This window comes from Lactuca serriola, chromosome 5 (assembly GCF_051521515.1).
Source record: "Lactuca serriola cultivar US96UC23 chromosome 5, Lser_US96UC23_V15, whole genome shotgun sequence".
Classification (NCBI taxonomy): Eukaryota; Viridiplantae; Streptophyta; class Magnoliopsida; order Asterales; family Asteraceae; genus Lactuca; species Lactuca serriola.
The window spans coordinates 322,093,506-322,114,566 of NC_136412.1; the positions used below are offsets into that span (position 1 = coordinate 322,093,506).

A 21,061-nucleotide genomic window follows, 5' to 3' on the forward strand; every position below is an offset into this window, starting at 1 on the left:
AAGGTGATGGAGGATCGTCTACGAGCTTTCAGGAGTGATTTGGTGTCTGGCCAGGCGAGTATGCACACACTGTCCTTCAAGGACTTTAGAGGGGGTGGTGCGCTGGATTTTCAAGAGGTGAAGGACTCCATTGCTGCCAGGAGATGGATCGCAGACATTGAGTCTGTGCAGTTGACGAGCTTCTTCCCGGAGGGGTCGAAGGGCCGCTTTGCGGCGGGAGAGCCAGAGACTGGTGGGAGTCAGTTGGTGATTCCTTGCGAGCCTCAGCCATTGAGGCTATGACCTAGGCCGACATTGTGACCAGGTTTAGGGCGGAGTTTACACCGGTGGTGGAGATTCAGCAGCTGCAGATGACAGATTCGGTGGCGGAGATTACCACCAAGTTTCGGGAGAGGGCCTTATTGGTGCCTCAGTATGCAGGGGATGATGAGAGGCAGAGGACCCGCTATCATGACATGTTGAGAGCTGATATTCGGGAGCATGTTAGCTTCTCGGCATGCCAGACCCTGGACTCTATGATTGCCAGGGCTCGGGAAAGGGAGATTGATTTGGAGCACATTGCGAAGAGGAGGTCGGATCAGATGTATACTTTGGAGGTACCCGGGAAGAGACCCAAGACCTCAGATCAACGATTAGTAGGTCGGCAGGTCCGAAGTCAGTGCAGCACGTGTGGGAAACCACACGAGGGAGTTTGTCATTCCAGGGGTTCAGGATGCTACTAGTGTGGCAGTGATGGTCAAGTCAGCAGGGACTGTCCACGGGGGGCGATCCCATTATGTTTTCACTGCAATCAGGTGGGCCACAAGAAGGCCAACTGCCCGACGATGAGGGGAGAAGCGGGGAGTGCGTTTGCCCGAGAACTTTGAGGATTGCGGATGGGTGAGAGGGTAGGGCCTTGCAGTGACAGAGGAGGGAGATCTGGATTACAACAGGGAGTGTTGCAGGTATGTATCTATGGCTATTTTTCGATTCTATGTGTATTATTAGGCTTGTTCTTACCCCGGACTCAGGTGATAGTATGTATGAGTTGTCTCTCTGCTTGTATTCGGATTGTACTTTCAGAATTGCTATATTCTAATTGCATACCGGGAACTATTAGTAGCTAGTGTAAGGTCATCTCTCACTTCGGGATCGAAGTGTCCAGTATTGTCTCGGTTGTGACCAAAACGGTTCAGGAGCGTTGCATGGAGGTCGGTGGGCAGGGTCCATGGAGTAGCCCTCCACCATCATCAGGGTTTGGTGGTTCTGGTCTTGGTACTTGGGATAGCTTTTGGAAGCATCAAGGGAAGTTGTCTATCACTGATGGGGTTGCTCTGGGCATTAGTTATTCGGACCTTAAGGGAATTAGTTAGAGCTCAGGGGATTATCAGTATCAGGGATGCAGGAGGTGTTCATCTAGTATTCGGTAATCGTACGGTATTTTGGAGTGGGCTAGTGATGGATCGCTAGCGACATCAAGGCGATGGTAGTTATCATGCCTTTTGTGAAAGGGAGGAAGGAATGGAAATCCTCGGGTTTTCGTGTGCAGTAAAGACTTAGTCGAAGCTAAGTGGGGGAGAAATAATCATGTTATAGGAGCAGCAGCGGTTTTGGAACTGGGGTAAGTTTTGCTCTCCTGTCAGGAAGAAAGACGGCCCAGGTGGCCATATGAATTGAGGAAAGTGTGAACTGGATGGTCGGAAAACTTGCCAATTGTGAGATCGCATTCTCTGTCTGCTCGATAGTAGATTACAAAAGAATCGGTTGGGAGTTTCAGATAGGACATGAGTACAGCTTGGGGATACTAGATTGTGCTTGTATGCTCGACTATGGGTTAGTCGTAGCATCCACTAGCAGCCAGTCGGTGTGGAAAGGTGTTGTCAGACTACCGGATGACCGTAGCATTCACCAGTGGTCAGATAGTAAGAGGAGTGTGGTAAGATTGCAGGGCGGTCCGTAGCAATGGTTAGCAGATAGCGTCGAAGTGTGGTGCGACTGTGGTGTGACCCGTATCATTAGTTTAGTAAGACTGTGGTGTAGCCCGTAGCAATCGTATGTGAGGATAGTTAGACTGCGGTGTGGCCCATAGCATTAGTTTAGTAAGACTGCGGTGTGACCCGTAGCATTAGTTTAGTAATACTGCGGTGTGGCCCGTAGCAATCGTATGTGAGTATAGTTAGGCTGCGGTGTGGCCCGTAGCACTAGTTTAGCAAGACTGTGGGGTGACCCGTAGATTTAGTCGGCTGGCAGCGCAGAAGTGTTGTAAGACTATATGGGTGGCCCGTAGCATTCACTAGTTGGCAGAGCGAGTATAGTAAGACTACGGGGTGGCCCGTAGCATTTGTCGATCCATATTCACTAGTGCGAATGTGTCAGGTGTGTGATTCATTGGCAGGGCTTTTCAGATAGTTAAGTTTAGGACGGGGCAACCGCCCGGATGTGAGTGGGCCACATTATGATTGGGTCCGGAAGACGGTAGGTCATTGGAGACCAGGAGTGGCGTAAGACTGCGGGTAAGCCATGGCATTCATTAGTACCTTAGCAAGACTATGTTTGGCACATAGCACCTTACTTGATTATGGATATGTTGGTTATGTATGGCTCTTGGCTATGTATGGCATGTATGGATTAGTTGGTTTGTATGGTATGTGCTATCTTGAGAACTCACTAAGCTTCGTGCTTACAGTTTTCAGTTTTGGTTTCAGGTACTTTGTTTTCAAGGAAAGGAGTCGGCACGATCGCAGCACATCACACTATATTTTCCGCACATGAGATCTTTGGGATTACACTCTGATATGGTTTTATGATAATATGTTTTGATTACCGAAACTTTGGTTTGTCACGAGATATTATAATGAATGTTTTTATACTCAGGGTTTTATGTAATAACTTATTTAAAAATGAAATTTTTGGCCTTGAATTTTGGGATGTTACATAAGCAATTGTTCAAGTTGACCACCATGAAGCAGTTGTTCAAGTTGACCACCATGAAGCATTTGTTCAAGATGAAGCTATTTTTGATCAACATCAACCTATTTTTTATGAGCATTTTGTTGCCAACAAGAGGCATTTACCTTCCGAGAGGATCACAAAACTGAAGTTAAGGAAGAAGATGGTAACAAAAGATAGAAGTGGGGAAAGTCATGAAAATCCAGTCATTTTAAACAAGGATAGGTGTTTTCTATTATGATTATGTCAAACACTATGAAATGTCACATCTTTTGGATCTTAGGCTTGTCTTTTGGTTCTTAGGCTTTCCTTTTGGTGCTCTGCACATTTACCAACATTTAGTGTTATGTGCACATGCTTGATTATGTGGTTTAATTATGCTTAATATGTAGTTTAAATGGTTTATTACTTTTTATGCATATTCTAAAAGTTTACCATTTTGCTCATGCTATTAAAACTGTTTTAAAATTGGTAAAATTGTTTTGTGGGGCTTGTTGTGTGGGTTTGTCTAACATAGGGACCATTTTGCCCATGTAGTTATAAACATTTTTCTGCATTTCTGTATAGCACTTGGTAAAACAGTTTTGTTTGGGTTTGTTAATGTGTATGATTAATGGACCATTTTTCCCATGCTAAATGGATTAATCCATAGATATTAATGGACCATTTTGCCCATGCTATTATCATTCAATAAAAGTATAATACTATTATGTGTATTTTAGAGACCATTGAATTTTGGACACTCAAGACTGTTAAAACAATGTAACATAGTTTCAAACAGTTTTATGGACAATTTTGCCCCTACGGTTATCATTCAATAAAAGTGCAATGAAATTATGTGTATTTTCAATAAAGTACCCTTGTGTTGGAAGAGCATTTGAAACACAAATTACATGTATAGTTTTAAACAGTTTTACGCACCATTTTGCCCCTGCAATTATCATTTGATAAAAGTGCAATGCTATTATGTGTATTTTCAATAAAAATACCCTTGTGTTGAAAGACAAGATACATAAACACCTTCTTTTCATTCCCACTTCATACCAACATTACATGAGTTCAAAGTACATTTCTCCTGACATAATCATACACATTAACACTACATCATGTACTTCACTACAAACAAAACAACAAACATCAACATGAAACATTTCATTTTATACAATTCCATTCTAAAACTCTTACATTCCTTATCAATCTTCACCTTGTACTCATTGAAATCATGTTCCAATATTGCAATCTTCACTTCAGTATTGAAATCATGTTTTTCATCTTTCTTATTCTTGTTCTTGGTTATAATTTCTTCATCTTCATCAACCCATTCCCAGAAATCACATTTATCCTTTGGATCCTTCATCTGCAATTATAACATAAACAAACAATATTGTAGAAGGAAAACAAGAAGGGACACAAACAAGAACAAGCTTTTAGATACACTTACCAAAGAGTTAGGATAAACTCTCAAATTTTTACCAGGATTTTCCTCTGTTATTGATATCCAGATTCAAGAAGGAAACCCACAATCACGAGGATTTGCCTTATTAATTGTGCTCTTTGATTTGGAAAATTTTGATGTTGAGCAGGAGTTGGAGGATCGAGATGAAGAAGCGATGTTGAAGAAGTAGATTGATCAAGGAGCCATATCCATTATGACCTAAATCCATCGACTTATAACATGTAATTTTCGTCTAATGCCACATAGATATGCCAACACACCACATACATATGCCAACTCAATAATAATTTTCCAAATCATTTTCCCCTCAATCGTTCACCTGCAAGACCCGGTCACTCTTATAAAACGTTAATTTTATTGGTAACTTTATTTGACTTTTTAATACAAAACGTTAATTTATTGTTGTTTCTTGAACAACTAAAATAAAATTGGGGTAATGTGAACAATTTTGAAACTTCATTGGTCTTTTAAGTCATTTTCCCAAGATAAAACAAAATCGAGCCTATATAAACCATAAATTTCATAAAATCCCAATCATACCTACAATTAAAGTCAATAACAAAATCAGAAAGATATAAAGTCAAAGAAAATGAAAAACCAAAATCAGAAAGATAGAGAGTGATTGGTGTACATGTGTGCGTATAGACAACATAAAGAAGGTGCATGTATGTATCTCTGCTTGCATCCTTTCTTGATTATGCAATAGATAGAAAGAAACAGAGGGAGAAATAGGGCATACTGAATTCAGATGAACAAATGAGAGAAATATGTAGATGACAGAAGGGAGGAGCGGTGGTGATGTGGTGGTAAGCAGTGACAGAGTGGAGATGTGAGCATCGTTATATCTGCACAACCCATGTACATAGAACCTCAAATTTCATTTATACACAACGAAATCCTGTTATTTCATAAAATCAAAGGAAAACTTGAATAAAAAGGAAGCATACAAACCAGGAAATCAAACAAACAACCGATAATGGCGTTTCGGCTGAGTGGTGGTGGCTGTGAACAATGGTTAGGGCTAGCGTTCTTACTGACGACGAATTTGATGCGATGGTGGTGAAAGTTTATCATTTTTTGATTATCGAAGGTGCCAGTGAAGCTTCCCATTTGTGGTTGTGTACTTGGCGGTTGATATCATGGAACATAGAGAAAAGAGAATCGAGATATATTTGCACATATCTCAGGATTTAACATAGACTCGGTCATGGATGATTAAAAGGGTCGAGTCAAAAGTAAGAGAGAAGATACTTATGCATTAAGTAATTGTAATTATTGTTAAGTATTTTATATAACATCAAATTTAATTTAATGTTATTTATAATTGTTTGCACTTTAAGCTTATAGATTTGAACGTTTTAAAAAAATATTATTATTATTATATTGAATCTATTTATAGAAATAATGATATTTTTTTAATAAGATAGTATGTATATATATATATATATATATATATATATATATATATATATATATATATATATATATATATATATATATATATATATATATATATATATATAAAAGCTCTATACAACATTGTGTCATCGCATGTTTAAATATAATGTTACTCTTACAACGACTAGGCTCACCAACTATAATGTTAACCATAAAGGTTTAAGAGGCTCTCTTTGATAATGAGGTCGGTTTTTAAAAGTTAAATTTTTTACCACCCCGCCGCAATTTTATGTTTTGAATGAAGTTATCAAAAGGGTTCGATATGATGATATTTCAAGTTAAAAGTATTAAATTAAAGTATTAACACATAATCCCATTTTAGATATAAAAAAAGTCTATTTTATATTTATCCGTTTATTTTTGTTTATTTTTAAGTTATTTATTTATTAATTATATTTTAGAAAAGGAAGAAGTTTTTGTTTATTTTTGAGTTATTTATTTATTTTTGTTTATTAATTAATTTTTCAACGAAATTAAATGAAAAAAGAGAAATTTTTTTTGTTGATTTCATAGATGTTCAAAAGGTAGAATCCTCATGAAACACAGAATCTTCATGAAACGTACCACCACACCGAAGTGCTTCCCAGTGGCAATGACATCAGGTGTTGTAATCCCTCTTGAGGTCGAGGGTTCAAATCTCGTCTAGAACATAAGGTGAAATTGAAAGTAATTTACCAGTACATTAGATTTGTCGTTAGAAAAACATACCACCACATAAACTTAAAGCCAAACAAATATATCAATCTATTCATCACCTGAAAATATATATATACTTGATGAATTTCTATAAACAAATCAGGGCCAAATGGGTCATTTTGACAATAAAAGGCTCACCAACGGCTACATGACTGTTTAGTGAAAAAAAATTCAAAAAAATTAATTTCCAATGTCTACGCTGGTGATTCATTTCACAATCCGGTTTCACCTAAACTGGTTCCAACGCTTGAGTCACCAATCTGATTCAAAACCACCGGTTCGGTTCTAAAATGACATGTTTCATACATGATCGGGTTCCGTTTTAAATCCTCTACATTATGTGGACATTGTTAATTGACTAGCTAATTGGTTCGTCTTTACACAATGGGCTGAATATGGTCGCATATTTAATTAATAGTGACATTGATTGTGGTGTGGTGTGACTGTCGTGTATAAATAATGCTGATCGTGGGTTACTTTCAAAGAGTGGGCCGATAATAAATTGGTTGAAAGTTTTGACCCTGCTGGACAATGTATTAAATACGTAGATAATGATGATTGTGGATTAGTCTTGAAGATTGAGACGAATAATGAATTGCCTGAAATTTTGGACACAGCTGGAGCATGCCGATTCGAGAAGGTTGGACCAGAGATGCCGATTTATGAGAAACATGGTGCCAACGAACTTTTGACATTTAATTCTCATTTTTGGAAACAACTTGTAAAAGAACCCAAAAAAGTAGGAGGATATTTAATTCTCATATTGAGAAAGAGAGAAATTCATTCATTGATATACTATGTACATAGTTGCTTTGAAAAATCGTATAGAAATAGAGAGCAGCACAGACACAGAATGAAAGAAGACGAGAAGATGGAACGTAGAACATCAACTATAATTTGGTCTTGCAAGTCAAAAATACATTTGATCGTGATCGACATGGAGAACAATCATAATGATTACATTATTGGACGTTGATCCTGATATGGAAAACATCAGTTCAATTAGCTTCACATTTTTTTGGCAACCAAAATCACAAGGGTTGCACCACGTGGTGCAACTGCTTCAATCATGATCAACATTAATTACTTCACGTTGAATAATTTGATTTACTATCATTTACGCAATTGATTATCAATCAACAGGGACGTGAGTATTTAATGAGATGTTTCTTTTCCGTATTAAATGCAAAATAATTAGAAGTTGCAAAAAATACTAAAATTCTACATGTGGGCCAGGACCCGGTGGCCAAAATTTTGTATATAAGGCCATGTGTGATCGGCCATATTTTACATAAAAACTCCTCAACTATCTCTTCTATATAGGTGGTTGAATTGAAGGGTTGTCGCATTAAATACATAAGAGATCGATGGCTCTATCTGGAAAGTTAATTGGTTATGTAGAGATCAGTAAGAAGGGAGATGTATTCCACGATCTCTTCAGGCACAACCCCCATGAGATAGTTGCAATAGCCCCTAATAAGGTTCATGACTGTGAACTGCATGATGGTGAAAGGGGAGCCGTTGGATCTATCATCTCTTGGCACTACACTCATGGTATTTCATACACCAAATCCTAGTTCTGGTTATTCCATTGAGATTGATAGTACATGCATCATGAATCATTAGTTCAAAACTATGTATGAGATACTGACTAACGATAATTTATTTTGCATTGATCTTTGCATGAACAATACTAAGAGGGAAAAAGAAAAATTTGTAAACAGATAATTGAAGCAGTGAATGAGGAAAACCACATGGCTGTGTTTAAGGTAATCGGAGGAGATTTAGTGGAGGAGCTTTACAATCATATTGCATGTTGAACAAAAGGGTGATGGACAGGTGGCTACTTGGACCTTTGAGTTTGAGAAGCCTGATGTGAGTGTACCATATCCAACTTCTATGATGGACTACCTTTGTGATCTGGTCAAGGATTTGGATGTCCATGGCAGCACTAATTAAGTAGTTCTGCAACTTCTACTTCTACTTCGACATTAATTAATAAAAGAAGGAAATTAATGGAGGGAGGTTTTCTTTTGTCTCTAAATGCATGTATGTGTGTTTCTTAATTTGAATGAAAGAATAAATTACTACGTATGTTTACGTAGATTGTGAATAAGGAGAGAAACATGCCCGGCGGTGTATAATTATATACAAGAATCTCTTTGAAGTATTGTGTATTATTTATGTATCAGTATTCTCGTTTTCCCAATAATTTGTGTTGTGAGAGACTGTCTTTGTATTTCCAGTTAAAACAAATTATTCATTAATTTGTCTATATATGATCAATCTACACAAATAATATAGAGCATACAGCAATAATAAATTAACATACTAAAATAGCCTTAAGCTCATAAGAAACCAGTAAGTTGCAATAAAAAAATGCCGACTACAAAAGAAGACTAAACATGGAACCGGCAAATATTTATTATAAAATGACCCCGCCTAGCAAAGTTTCAAAGACTAAACATTATGCAACACACATGAGACATAACTCAAACAAATTAATATATATCATTATTTAATTAGACTCAGTCTCTGTTAATTAATAACACGTGAAACACATGTTTATGCAACTAACCGTTGTCTCATCGGAAATATTATCTTCCTCGTCTATATTTATGATGTCACTTCTCAATTCCATCTCATCTATATTTACGATGTCACTTCTCAATTTCATCTTGTTTTGCTACTCGACAAACGTAAATTCTACATGTTTTGTATCTTTTCGATTTAAAATTATTTTGTAAGACTAAATTTAATTGATGTTATGAAAAGACACTGTCTATATTCCAAAGGTAGAATCCTCTTGTAGCATACCACCACTTGGAATATATGGATGAGCTTAATTAATCCAAACAATATATCAATCGGTTCATCAACTATTACGAATTGAAAGATTGAGATTGAATTCTCCAAATTGATTAACAAAATGAATCTGTACAGGTACATATACAAAGAGAAGATAATTTCTAACAACCTTAAGCTCCTAACTAACTAACAAACATAATATTTACAATTCAAACCCTGTAACTAATGTAAATTACAAATGTAACCTCTACTATTCCCCCTCAAGATGGAGATGGAGAATATATATTCTTCAGACCCATCTCGCTTAAAAAAGGTTGTAACTTGGTACTTGGCAATGGTTTAGTGAATGTGTCTGCTAATTATAAAGCATATTGTATTGGTAACGATTTTATGGTTTTATCTTCTACTTTTTCTTGGGCAAAATGACAATCCACTTCGATATGTTTGGTCCTTTCATGAAAAGTGGGATTATGTGCAATCTGAAGAGCAGCTTCATTGTCTCCAAATAGTAAAGTTTGATCCTTTGTATGAACATCAAAAGCTTTTAAAAGTTGTTGCATCCACACCATTTCAACAGTAGTCATAGCCATAGCCCTGTATTCTGCCTCTGCTGATGATTTTGAAACAGTTGATTGCTTTTTAGATTTCCGAGAAACTAATGAATCACCAAGAAAAATACAAAAGCCACTAACTGAACGACGAGAATCTGGACATTTTGCCCGGTCTGAATCACAAAACCCTTTGAGCTGTAATGTGGAGTTTGCTGAAAAAATAAACCTTGGCCTGGTGAGTTCTTCAGATATCTGAGTAAATGACAAGCAACATTGTAATGATGAACTCGTGGATTAGACATGAATTGAGATCATTGCTGAACTGCAAAAGAGATGTCTGGTCTTGTGATGTTTAAATAGATTAATCTGCCAATCAATCTTCTATACTATGAAGGATCATGAAAAACATCACCATGTTTTGCAGAAAGTAATGATCTTGGTTCCATAGGGGTACTTTTGGGTTTAATTTGCAGCTAACAAACCAACATCCTCTATAAGTTATAAAGTATAATTCCTTTGAGAAACAATAATACCCTCCTTAGAATGTGCAATTTCCTGACCCAAAAAATATCCCAGTTTTCCTAAGTCTTTCAATTTGAATTGTTTACTTAATTGAGACTTGAGAGAAGCAATTCCTTGTTGAGACACACCTGTAATAATTTTGTCATCTACATATACAAGTAGACAAACATAATCATCACCCTTGCCTTTATGAAATAATGAGTAATTTGTTTTGGATTGAATAAAACCAATGTTCAACATAAAAGTAGAGAATTTTTCAAACCACTGCCTTGAAGCTTGCTTAAGACAATAAATGGACTTATTGAGTTTACACACAAGCTTAGAATTAGAACTATGAGGTTCCCCCTAAATATCAAGCCCAGGTGGAATATCCATAAACACTTCTTCATGTAAATCTCCGTTGAGAAAAGCATTGTTAACATCTAATTGCACCATATTCCATTTCCTTATTGCAACAATGGCCAATAAAAGTTTGACTGTGACTAATTTTGCAACTGGGGAGAAAGTTTCAAAATAATCAATTCCCTCCTTTTGATTGAATCCTTTGGCTACTAGCCTGGCCTTATACCTTTTAATAGCCCCATTTCTACCATGTTTGACTTTATACACCCATCTACAACCAACTGTGTTCTTGTTTTGTGGTAGGGGCATAATCGTCCAAGTATTATTAGAAGCCATTGCATCCAATTCTGTTTTCATAGCATCACACCATTCTCTGTGTTTAGATGCTTCTTTATATGTTTTGGGCTCAAAGGTTGAAGAAACAGCCATATCAAAAATTCTATGATTATGAGATACTTTGTCATATGACAGAACAGTATCAAGAGAGTATGGCACATGAGAATGAGAAACTGTGTTACAATGATAATTTCTTAAGTATGAAGGAGGTTGATGATTTCTAGTAGATCTCCTTAATGTTTCTGATTGATGAGGAATAGGATCACGAACTAGAACTTGATCAGAAACAGAAATAAGAATGGAATCATCAATTGAAGTAGGAATTGAATAAGTAATCGATTCATTAAAAGGAATAGGTAACACAATATTGGAAAAAGGATCTTGGGGTGTTATTAAAAATGTTTTGTCTTGAAACGGATATATGGATTCATGGAAAACAACATCTCTAGAGCAAAAAATCTGATTGCTTTCAAGATCAAGAAATTTGTATGCCTTCATATTAGGAGGATATCCCAAAAATAAAGAAGCTTTTGCTCTGGGAGTAAATTTTGTTCTTTGAGATGGAAGAGTAGATGCATATGCCAAACATCCAAAAACTCTTATGTGTTTATAACTTGGAGCCTTACCATACAACAACTCATATGGTGTTTTGAAATGGAGAATTTTTGAAGGAATTCGATTAATCAAATATGTTGCAGTTAAGACAAAATCACCCCAGTAACAAATAGGAACTTGTGATTGAAACATCAATGATCTAGCCACATTCAACAGATGTTGATGTTTCCTTTCCACAACTGAATTTTGTTGTGGTCTTTGAACACAAGATTTTTGGTGTGTTATACCTTTTTCCTCAAAAAAATATTTGAAGTCCAACTCTTTGGCATTATCTGATCTGAAGCATTTTATAGCTTTGTTGAACTGAGTTTGAATGAAAGTATAGAACTTTGGAATAATGCCCTTGATATCAAATTTATGTTTCTGTAAATATATCCATGTATATCTACAGTGATCATCAACAATTATAGCAAAATATCTATGTCCATTATCGGTTGAATCTTGATAAGGGCCCCATATATCACAATGAATAAGAGAAAATGATTCATCAGACATATTTTTAAAGGATTGAAATGGAAGCTGCTTTTGCTTAGCCAAAGGGCAAACTGGACAATGTTCTTTACAATCACTATGAGTAATAGAAACATCCAATAAAGTCTTAATAGGAACAAGACAATTATTTGATGGATGTCCTAATCTCTTATGCCACAAATCTAATGAAACATAATTAATTCTTGAATCTAAAACAAAATTACAAGTTTGCTTTTCATTTGTGTTGATGACATATAAATCTTGAATATTCTCAGCTTTGCCAACCATCTTCTTGTGATGAACATCCTGGATGTAAGCATTGTGACAAGTAAATTGAACAATTAGATGTTGAGATCTTGTAAGAGCACTAACTAATACCAGATTCAAATCAAACTCAGGAACATATAAAACATTCCTTAAAGTGAATAGGTAGTCAATTTTAATTTCCCCAATCATATGAACAGGTAGAGTGACTTTATTTGGAAGAGTAACTGTATGATTAAGAACCTTTCTTTTGTTCATAAACAAATCAATATTGTGACATACATGTTGAGAAGCTCCTGAATCTAATATCCACATTTGAGAATGTAATCCATTTTTATCAGTGAGAGAATAACACTTACCAGTTAAAGTATTCTCATTTGGATTAACAGAAATCATGTGATTTGATAGGGCATACATCACTTGTTGACATTGTGCTGGAGAAAAACCCCGATAACATGTTGCTAAGTTCATCACTTACTGAAGAATTCAGATCATCATTCATTACAGCAGCATTAACATGATTGGACTTTGACTTGGTTTTATAACCAGGTGGATATTCATGTAATTTGTAACATTTATCAATAGTATGTCCTTGGAACTTACAATGAGAACAATATGGCCTTTCTCTGTTATTTGAATATTTCTTAGTTTGATTTGAAGTAGCATTGGAACTGTTGTATGGTTTGTTTGGATTGGCAGGGGTAGATTTGGCAAGAAATGCCAAAGAATTCTGGTTGTCTGAAAGCATCTTTTGTTTTTCTTCTTGAACAACTAGTGAGAATACACGATTAATAGTTGGTAAAGGATCCATTAACAAGATCTGACCTCTTGTGTGAGTGAAGGATTCCTTTAATCCCATGAGAAAAATTCATGATTTGCTCAGATTGAAAGTATTTTTCGATTTCTTTAACACCTCCACAAGAACACCATGGTCTGAAATTTTCGAGTTCTTTTTTTATAGATTTTAGTTTTGTAAAATATACTCCAACAACATCTTGATTTTGATTGAGATTTATGATTTCTCGACGAATCTGAAAGATGCGAGGGCCATTGCTCTGTTCATATCGATCTTTGAGATCGTTCCAGATTTCTTTAGCTGAATTAGCAAACATGATACTGGTAGATATCTCTTTAGAAACAGAATTCAAAATCCAAGATATTACAAGTTTATTATTCCTCATCCATGAATCACGATTAACAATTTCATTCATCGGTGGTTCAGGTAGAGTTCCGTCAATGAAACCTACCTTATTCTTGACTGAAAGAGCAATTAACATAGATCTGCTCCATGATGAGTAATTCTCACCAACTAAGGGTTGAGAAACGAGAATACAACCATGATTATCCGAATGATGCATGTAATAAGGTGACATGCGATCATGAATTGGAGATATTGAAGTTCCAGATGAACTTGATGAACCATAAATTTTTCAGATGAAATCACAAGAATAATTTGTGATTTTGATAGAAACGAAAAGAATAATGATTCACAAGAACAAATTAGTAAATCACTTTGAAAAGAAGAACAATTGAGAACGACAATCAATTTAGAAGAAGATGAACAATCAGTGAAGAAAATTGGAAGCCTCTGATACCATATTACAAATTGAAAGATTGAGACTGAATTCTCCAAATTGATTAACAAAATGAATCTACATATACAAAGAGAAGAAAACTTCTAACAACCTTCAACTCCTAACTAACTAACAAACATAATATTTACAATTCAAACCCTGTAAGTAATGTAAATTACAAATGTAACCTCTAATATCAACTAAAAAATATTGGTACACATGTTTGATGAAATTGATATATACTTAAAAAGAAATTGAAAAATAATATAAGTTTCAAATATATATATATATATATATATATATATATATATATATATATATATATATATATATGGTGAAAGAAAAAATATATCTTTTATAGTATACTATAAGTTTAATGGTCATTTCGATTTAATTTAACCCTTTAACGTTATATTTAAATTAAAAAATTAGATTTTTATACAAATTATTAATGTGTGATTTTAAATTGACAATGGTTTAATAATTATTAGAAAGAAACTGAAATTTCAAATGCATGTGATAAAAGAAAAATATATATCTTTTATAGTTGTGGTAAAAGAAATCTGTAAACAAATCTCTATATTTTGGTTTTATTGACAAAAAAATCACTCCTTATTTTTTTCTTGCAATTTAACCATTAAAAACCCGTAAAGGTCTAGAGCATTTTCCTTTGTAGCAAGAATGTATAATATGTTTGTATTGTGGTGACATTATATATTTAAGGTTATAGATAATAAATTATTATGCAAATTGCAACCTTAAAAACAAGAAAAAATGGTTACATTATTGTGTTACACGTTTAAGTGTTGTCTTAAAAATATTAAGTAAGTTTATCAAACTATTAATGTTGTGTAAAGCAACCAAAAATTTGTATTTAAAGCCAACGTTGTTTGTAACACTCAAATCCAGTTATCCCGTTTTTACCCTCAAAGTATTTCATTTTTGGCAAATAAGGACCCTTTGTACGTTGGGCGTACATATGAGTACGCTTAGCGTACGCGTGTGCATGCAACGGGTGGTCGAGGCTTTACGCGGGGCATACGAGCATGTACGCGGGGCGTACGAGGCCAATGACCAAACCCTAATTTTTGGCTTGGACACTATTTAAACACCCTTATTTCATTTGGATCAAACCCTAATCAACCTCCATAGCCTCTTTTCATCCTAAAACCCTATTTTGCAAGAGAGTGTGAGTTTTGTGCCTTAAAGTATTCTTGGTGGCCATTCTAGTGGATTTGCAAGAAGAAGGAGGTGATGTTCAAGCCTTGAACGTGGGAAGAGCTTAAGGATCCTACATCTAGAGTATATTGGGGAGCTTTGGAAGGTAAAAAGCTTTTTCCTTGCTTATCCTTGTTGTTTATTGAGTTAGGGTTTTCTAGAAGTCCACTTTTGAGTCCATAAATCATCTCTTGGGAGTTTAGGCAACTCCAGAGGTTAGGAAGGATAGATTTGAGGTCCTTTGGATTTATTATAGCATAAAAATGCAAACTTGATGACTTCTATGGCTCCATGCATGAGTTAAGACCCTTGGAAAGGTCTCACTACAAAAAAAAACATTTAATGGCATACAAAAAGTGTCACAGAAAACTTAAAAAATGCCACTAAAGACCCTACTAAGAATCAGCGGTACACAAAAAAAGTGCCACTAAAAGTGATACCACTAAAGCCTTTTAGTGGCACTTTTTGGTTTGTCACTACAAACCTTTAAGGTTTTAGTGGCACTTTTTTTTGCCACAATATACAAAAAAGATTTTGTGGCACAAGTTTTGTGCCGGTAAAAACTATTGTTATTTAAAATCTATACCACATTTAGTGGCACATAATTTTTGCTACAAAAACCATATTCCCAATTTAAATGTCATTATGGAGAGTTAACATATTAGCTTTGATTAGTTAAAATCATTAATTATAAAAGATAAACAAAACAATAAATTGTAAAATCATAATACCATCATTTCAATTAAAAGTTAAATCGTCTTCCAAAAACGTTCCAAATGTTTGGAAACAAATTCCTACTAAGTGTCAATTTAAGTCTAAAAATCTAACATAAAACACAAAAAATCATTACGCTCTTAAATCTCTCTCAAAGTCTTCATGGAAGTAATGTGATCCTCGTGTAAACTCTTTCTTACCAATGACACTAGTGGTTACCTGTTAAAAAAAACAAACACCTTTCAATATGCATACAATGAAAACATGATTCAAAATGCAAGTAAAAGTATTGTCCAATACATATGTGAAAAGTTGAAACAGTAAAGTATATACCATTGTTATCCTGACTTCTTACTGGTGATATCTAGTTAACTGATATAGAATTGTCAGGGACTGAAGAAATACCAGGGACCTAAAACATATTAATGAAAGCAAATTAATATGATTAATACATAAAATATAAACTAAGTATTAGTGCATGTAATTACCTCTATGTTCATATTTCTAAGAACTACAGACAAGTTTGCATTAGGGATATGTTCTTGGATGATGTTTGCCATAACGTTGACAACACTCTTTAGTTGATGAACAGTTTGTGAATCTGATGAAGAGTCACCATTCTTTTTTGCAGCCGACATCCTTCCAACTAATCGAACATACCCCCTTTTCTCTGGGCCTTTAACCTTTAAGTAGTCATCATTTGTAATATCACTTGAATCTCTAGGTGTGCTTATGGAGTCACTTGCAATAGCTTTCAATGAAGCCTAAATATATCATAACACATGTAATATTTAAAAAATAAACATACATATGATAAAACATAAACATACATATGATAGGAACATTTAAAATACATAAAAGTGCATTACTACAACTTCATCAGCTTTATCATCAACAATACTTCCATCTTTATGAGTGCGGGTTGTTACATACATTTCTCCTCGTGATGGGTATTCACCATTATTATTTATTGCCTATAAAAGGAAAAAAGATATGTTTAATATATAGATATTAAAGGAAATGAAAACCAAAAAAGACAAATAAATAAATAAATAAATAAAACTAAAAAACAAGAATAATACCATTTCATGAGCAAGTCTGGCAAATGATTTCGTTCCCGTAACATGAGGCTCGTGCATCTTTTCACGACTCGTTCTTTTTACAGCACATGTACTCTAAGGTAAATAGTAAATTATTACACATTCTTCAAATATACATAAAATGAAACTTACAGATCTACCTGAAATTCAGAAGTGAACCAACAAGTAACTAATTCTTTAAATTGAGTTGGATTCACTCTATTGTCTTTTTTAGTTTGTTGTGTCACAATTTCATCAATAGAAAGGCTAGGATCATACGCACGTGTCTTTAATGAACCTTTCCATGTTCTCCATTTTTCCCATGCTATGAAAGACCCATTTTTTTAATCTCACTAGTCTCAAATGGATGAAATATAAACTTGGACTACACATAAAAGAATTAATATATTAGCATATATGAATACAAAAAGAAAATCCTTTATCAAGTATTATAAGTGATATATACCTTAACCAGTGAATACATATCCTCTTTCTTTTGTATGGGAACCTTTCTCCAGTCAGAATATTCTATTGAAACATGATCGGCCATCCTCACAAGCGTTCCAAGGTACTGAACAAGTTCATTACCTTCATCCCCCACTTGCTTTCCGAAATTATTAAATGTAACAGCTATTCTTTGTGTACTATTCATTTTCCATGTTTCTGATTTTTGGGTATAACCTCTGACCTTTTTGGGAGCACCTAAACAATAGCAACCAAAAAAATGTAACTCAATAGCAACCGGGGAATAATCAACAAAAATCGAAATAGTGACATTCTATCATATTTTGTCAACATAGGGACCTATTTTGTAAATTTCATAGGACCAAATCTGTAAAATCAATTCAGCAAAAGGACCTGTAGTTGATCATTAACATCTCAGTAAAACGACATATATTGTAACTTTTGATTTGAAAGCCAAAAGCAAAATTACGCTGTTTCTTACTCTGTTTCTTATGTCTGTTTCTTTTTAAAGACAAAACAAAATATCCTACCAATAAACCCCCTGTATTTGTACTTGTATATGTATTTGTATATGTATTTATATGACCATTATACCTCTGTTTCTTTTATAATTTTAAACCGCTGTTTTTTGTAATGACCATTATACCCCTGTTTCTTTTTAATTTTCATACACATGTTCTTTTATAATGACATTATAACCCTCTTTCTTTTTATATTTCAATCCTCTGTTCTTTTATAATTACCATTAATCTATTATACCATATGGTAATTTTGTGTTGGAGTAACTAAGATACCTTGTTCGTTTGCACCTATCTCACACTCAGAAGATTGTTGGTTAGATTGTTGATTAATAGACTGACATTCTTCACAATTTGATTGAACACCTTCAGTTTCAGTAGCCCCATGGTCTTCAATGAGCTCGTTGATTTCAGTAGAAGTGATACATAGCCTCTTTCGCCTTCCCATACTGTCTATTCAAAACACATGCAATACAAACATCAATATTGGCCATATAATTAATATTAAAATAATATGCAATAAACAAAAGATGCATTGCAAGAAAGAGACTTCTCATCAATGACTGAATTTGAAGATCTCCTCCTTCTTTTGTGAAAAGATAGTCCCGAATGCACTTTATGCCCTATAGCACGACCGGGGCAAAGATTGTTGGATTCTTCAATGTCATTTTGTTGACCCTCATCATCATTCCTAACTGGTCTACTGAAGACGGTTTCTACTTTCGATATATATCTGGAGAAAAATGTTATACTTTCTTCAGCTATATAACCTTCAGCAATTGATCCTTCCGGACAAGCTCTATTATGAACGTATGACTTAAGTTTACAAAGGTACCTGTAGTGCCATAGTTACAAGTCACTAATTATTTATAAGTTTTAAATTGTTGAAAACAATAAATAAACTTTATAGAAATGTTACGTACCTTTCAATAGGGTACATCCAACGAAATGCAACAGGACCTCCAAGCCTCACCTCTCTGGTTAAATGGATTACCAAGTGTACCATTACAGTAAAGAAGGAAGGCGGAAATATTTTCTCTAATTTGCATAGAGTGAGAGAAACTTTAGCCTCAATAAAATTTAGATCATCATCAGATAAATCCTTGTAGCAAATGATCCTAAAAAAATCGTATAATTCAATTATGACCGAGCTTACATGGTCCGGTAAAGTTCCACGTAATGCAATCGACAAATACTCTTTCATCAACACGTGACAATCATAACTTTTCATCCCAATTAGTTTGCGCTCATTTAAATGAACACATCGAGAGATATTGCATGAAAACTCATCAGGTGGTTTGATTGACTTGAGGCATTTTAAAAATTCAGTGTTTTCAGCCCGGGACATCTGATAGCAGGCTTTTGGCATGAAAGTAACATTACTTCTAGGTCATTTCTTTGGATGCAATTCCTTTCTCATACCTAATTCTTGTAAGTCAAGCCTTGTTTTATAGTTATCTTTGGACTTTTTTTCTTGTCCTAATACTGTCCCCACTATGTTGTCTTGCACATTTTTTTCAATGTGCATCGGATCAAGATTGTGACGTAAAAGCAAATGTTCCCAATATTGCAACATAAAAAAAATACTTTTCTTTTTCCATGGACCACCATTAACATTGTCAACAAGAAATTCTATATTGTCTAAACGCCAACTATGGTCAACTGGAAGCCACCTCCTATGAGACATATAACACCACTTTCTTCCATTGGTTAGCCATTTGGAATCAGTATCAAAACCACATGTAGGACATGCAAGTTCTCCTTTAGTGCTCCATCCAGACAGATTGGCATAACCTGGAAAATCTGATATGGTAGAAATAAGAGCAGCCTTCTACTGGAAGTGTTGTTTCATTGATGCATCAAATGTATTAACTCCATCCTCCCATAACTCCTTCAACTCTTTAATCAGAGGTTGCATATACACGTCTATTTTGTTTCCAGGACATTTTGGACCTGGAATGATTAAAGAAAGCATGAAAATTGTTTGCTTTATAACCAACCATGGAGGCAAGTTATATGGAATAAGAAAAACTAGCCCAATACTGTGTGCCACATTCATTGTCCTAAACGGGTTGAAACCATCACTCGACAAAGCTAGGCGAACATTACGGGGATCACGAGAAAATTCTGGAAACTTTTCATCAAAATCTTTCCAATTTAATGCATCTGCTGGGTGTCGCAACTTTCCATCTTTTACACGATCCACATGATGCCACTTCATAAAATTAGCTGTCTTTGATGACATAAACAATCTCTGAAGTCTAGGCTTTAGAGGAAACCACCGCAATATTTTTGATGCCTTTTTCTTGGGAGGACTCACTTCTTGTTCTGGATTAGCTTCATGAACTTCCTACCTAGAAGACCCACAAAAAGAACAAACTTCATCTTTCTCCTTGTCATCCCAAAACAGCATGCAATCATTAGGACATGAATGAATTTTTTCATATCCTAATCCCAAGTTAGCCATTATTTTTTTTACTTGATGTGTTGATTTAGGTAACACATTTCTTTCAGGTAACAAATCCTTTAAAAACTCTAACAACATAGAGAAAGATTTGTTACTCCAACCACCAAGACACTTTAAATGGTACAAATACACCACACATGATAATTTGTTGTATTTGCAATTTGGATACACTTTCTCTTCAGCCTCCTTCATAAGGTCGTCGAATTTATTTGTCCCATTTCCCATCTCTTGACTATTATTTAAGGCATTCTCATGTATTTCCTCTCCCCTTCCACCTTCCATCTCAAAATATCATTCAACATTTCATGCATTTCATGGTGAAATATGCTTTCTTCTTTGTTATGGGTTGTGCTTGTTGATGCAACTGTTGTGTCCTCCCCATGATATACCCATTTCAAGTAGTTTGGACAGAACCCTAAACATATGAGGTGATCTAGAACAATTTGTCTATTCTGATATTCCATGTTTATACAGTTTGTACATGGACACTCTATCATCCCCCCATTGACACTTGTTCTCTCAAATGCAAAATTCAAGAAGTTTAGCATACCATTAACAAAAGTTTGACTTGATCTTGGT

General features: G+C 34.9%; 1 protein-coding gene and 1 pseudogene across 2 annotated transcripts; one reads left to right on the plus strand and one right to left on the minus strand.

Annotated features, from left to right (window-relative positions):
- Positions 1-7,843: 7,843 nt before the first annotated feature.
- LOC145055090 (MLP-like protein 31) lies at positions 7,844-8,750 on the plus strand (annotated as a pseudogene). Its single transcript, XR_013685075.1, has 2 exons — positions 7,844-8,092; positions 8,237-8,750. The product of XR_013685075.1 is annotated as an MLP-like protein 31 (transcript).
- A 10,655-nt stretch (positions 8,751-19,405) lies between these two features.
- On the minus strand, positions 19,406-20,764 carry LOC145050902 (uncharacterized). Its single transcript, XM_078999090.1, has 4 exons — positions 20,495-20,764; positions 20,059-20,365; positions 19,889-19,968; positions 19,406-19,846 (listed from the first exon to the last, which is right to left on the minus strand). Exons 1-4 carry the CDS (start codon positions 20,762-20,764, stop codon positions 19,406-19,408), a joined length of 1,098 nt encoding a protein of 365 aa, XP_078855216.1.
- Between the last annotated feature and the right edge of the window lie 297 nt (positions 20,765-21,061).

Coding starts and splice junctions, on each gene's coding strand:
- LOC145050902 (XM_078999090.1), bottom strand. CDS start 20,764: ATGGAAGGTGGAAGGGGAGAGGAAATACATGAGAATGCCTTAAATAAT. Junction 20,366..20,494: donor TACCTAAATCAACACATCAA/GTAAAAAAAATA, acceptor TCTTCTAGGTAG/GAAGTTCATGAAGCTAATCC. Junction 19,847..19,888: donor AGGAGTTATGGGAGGATGGA/GTTAATACATTT, acceptor CACTTCCAGTAG/AAGGCTGCTCTTATTTCTAC.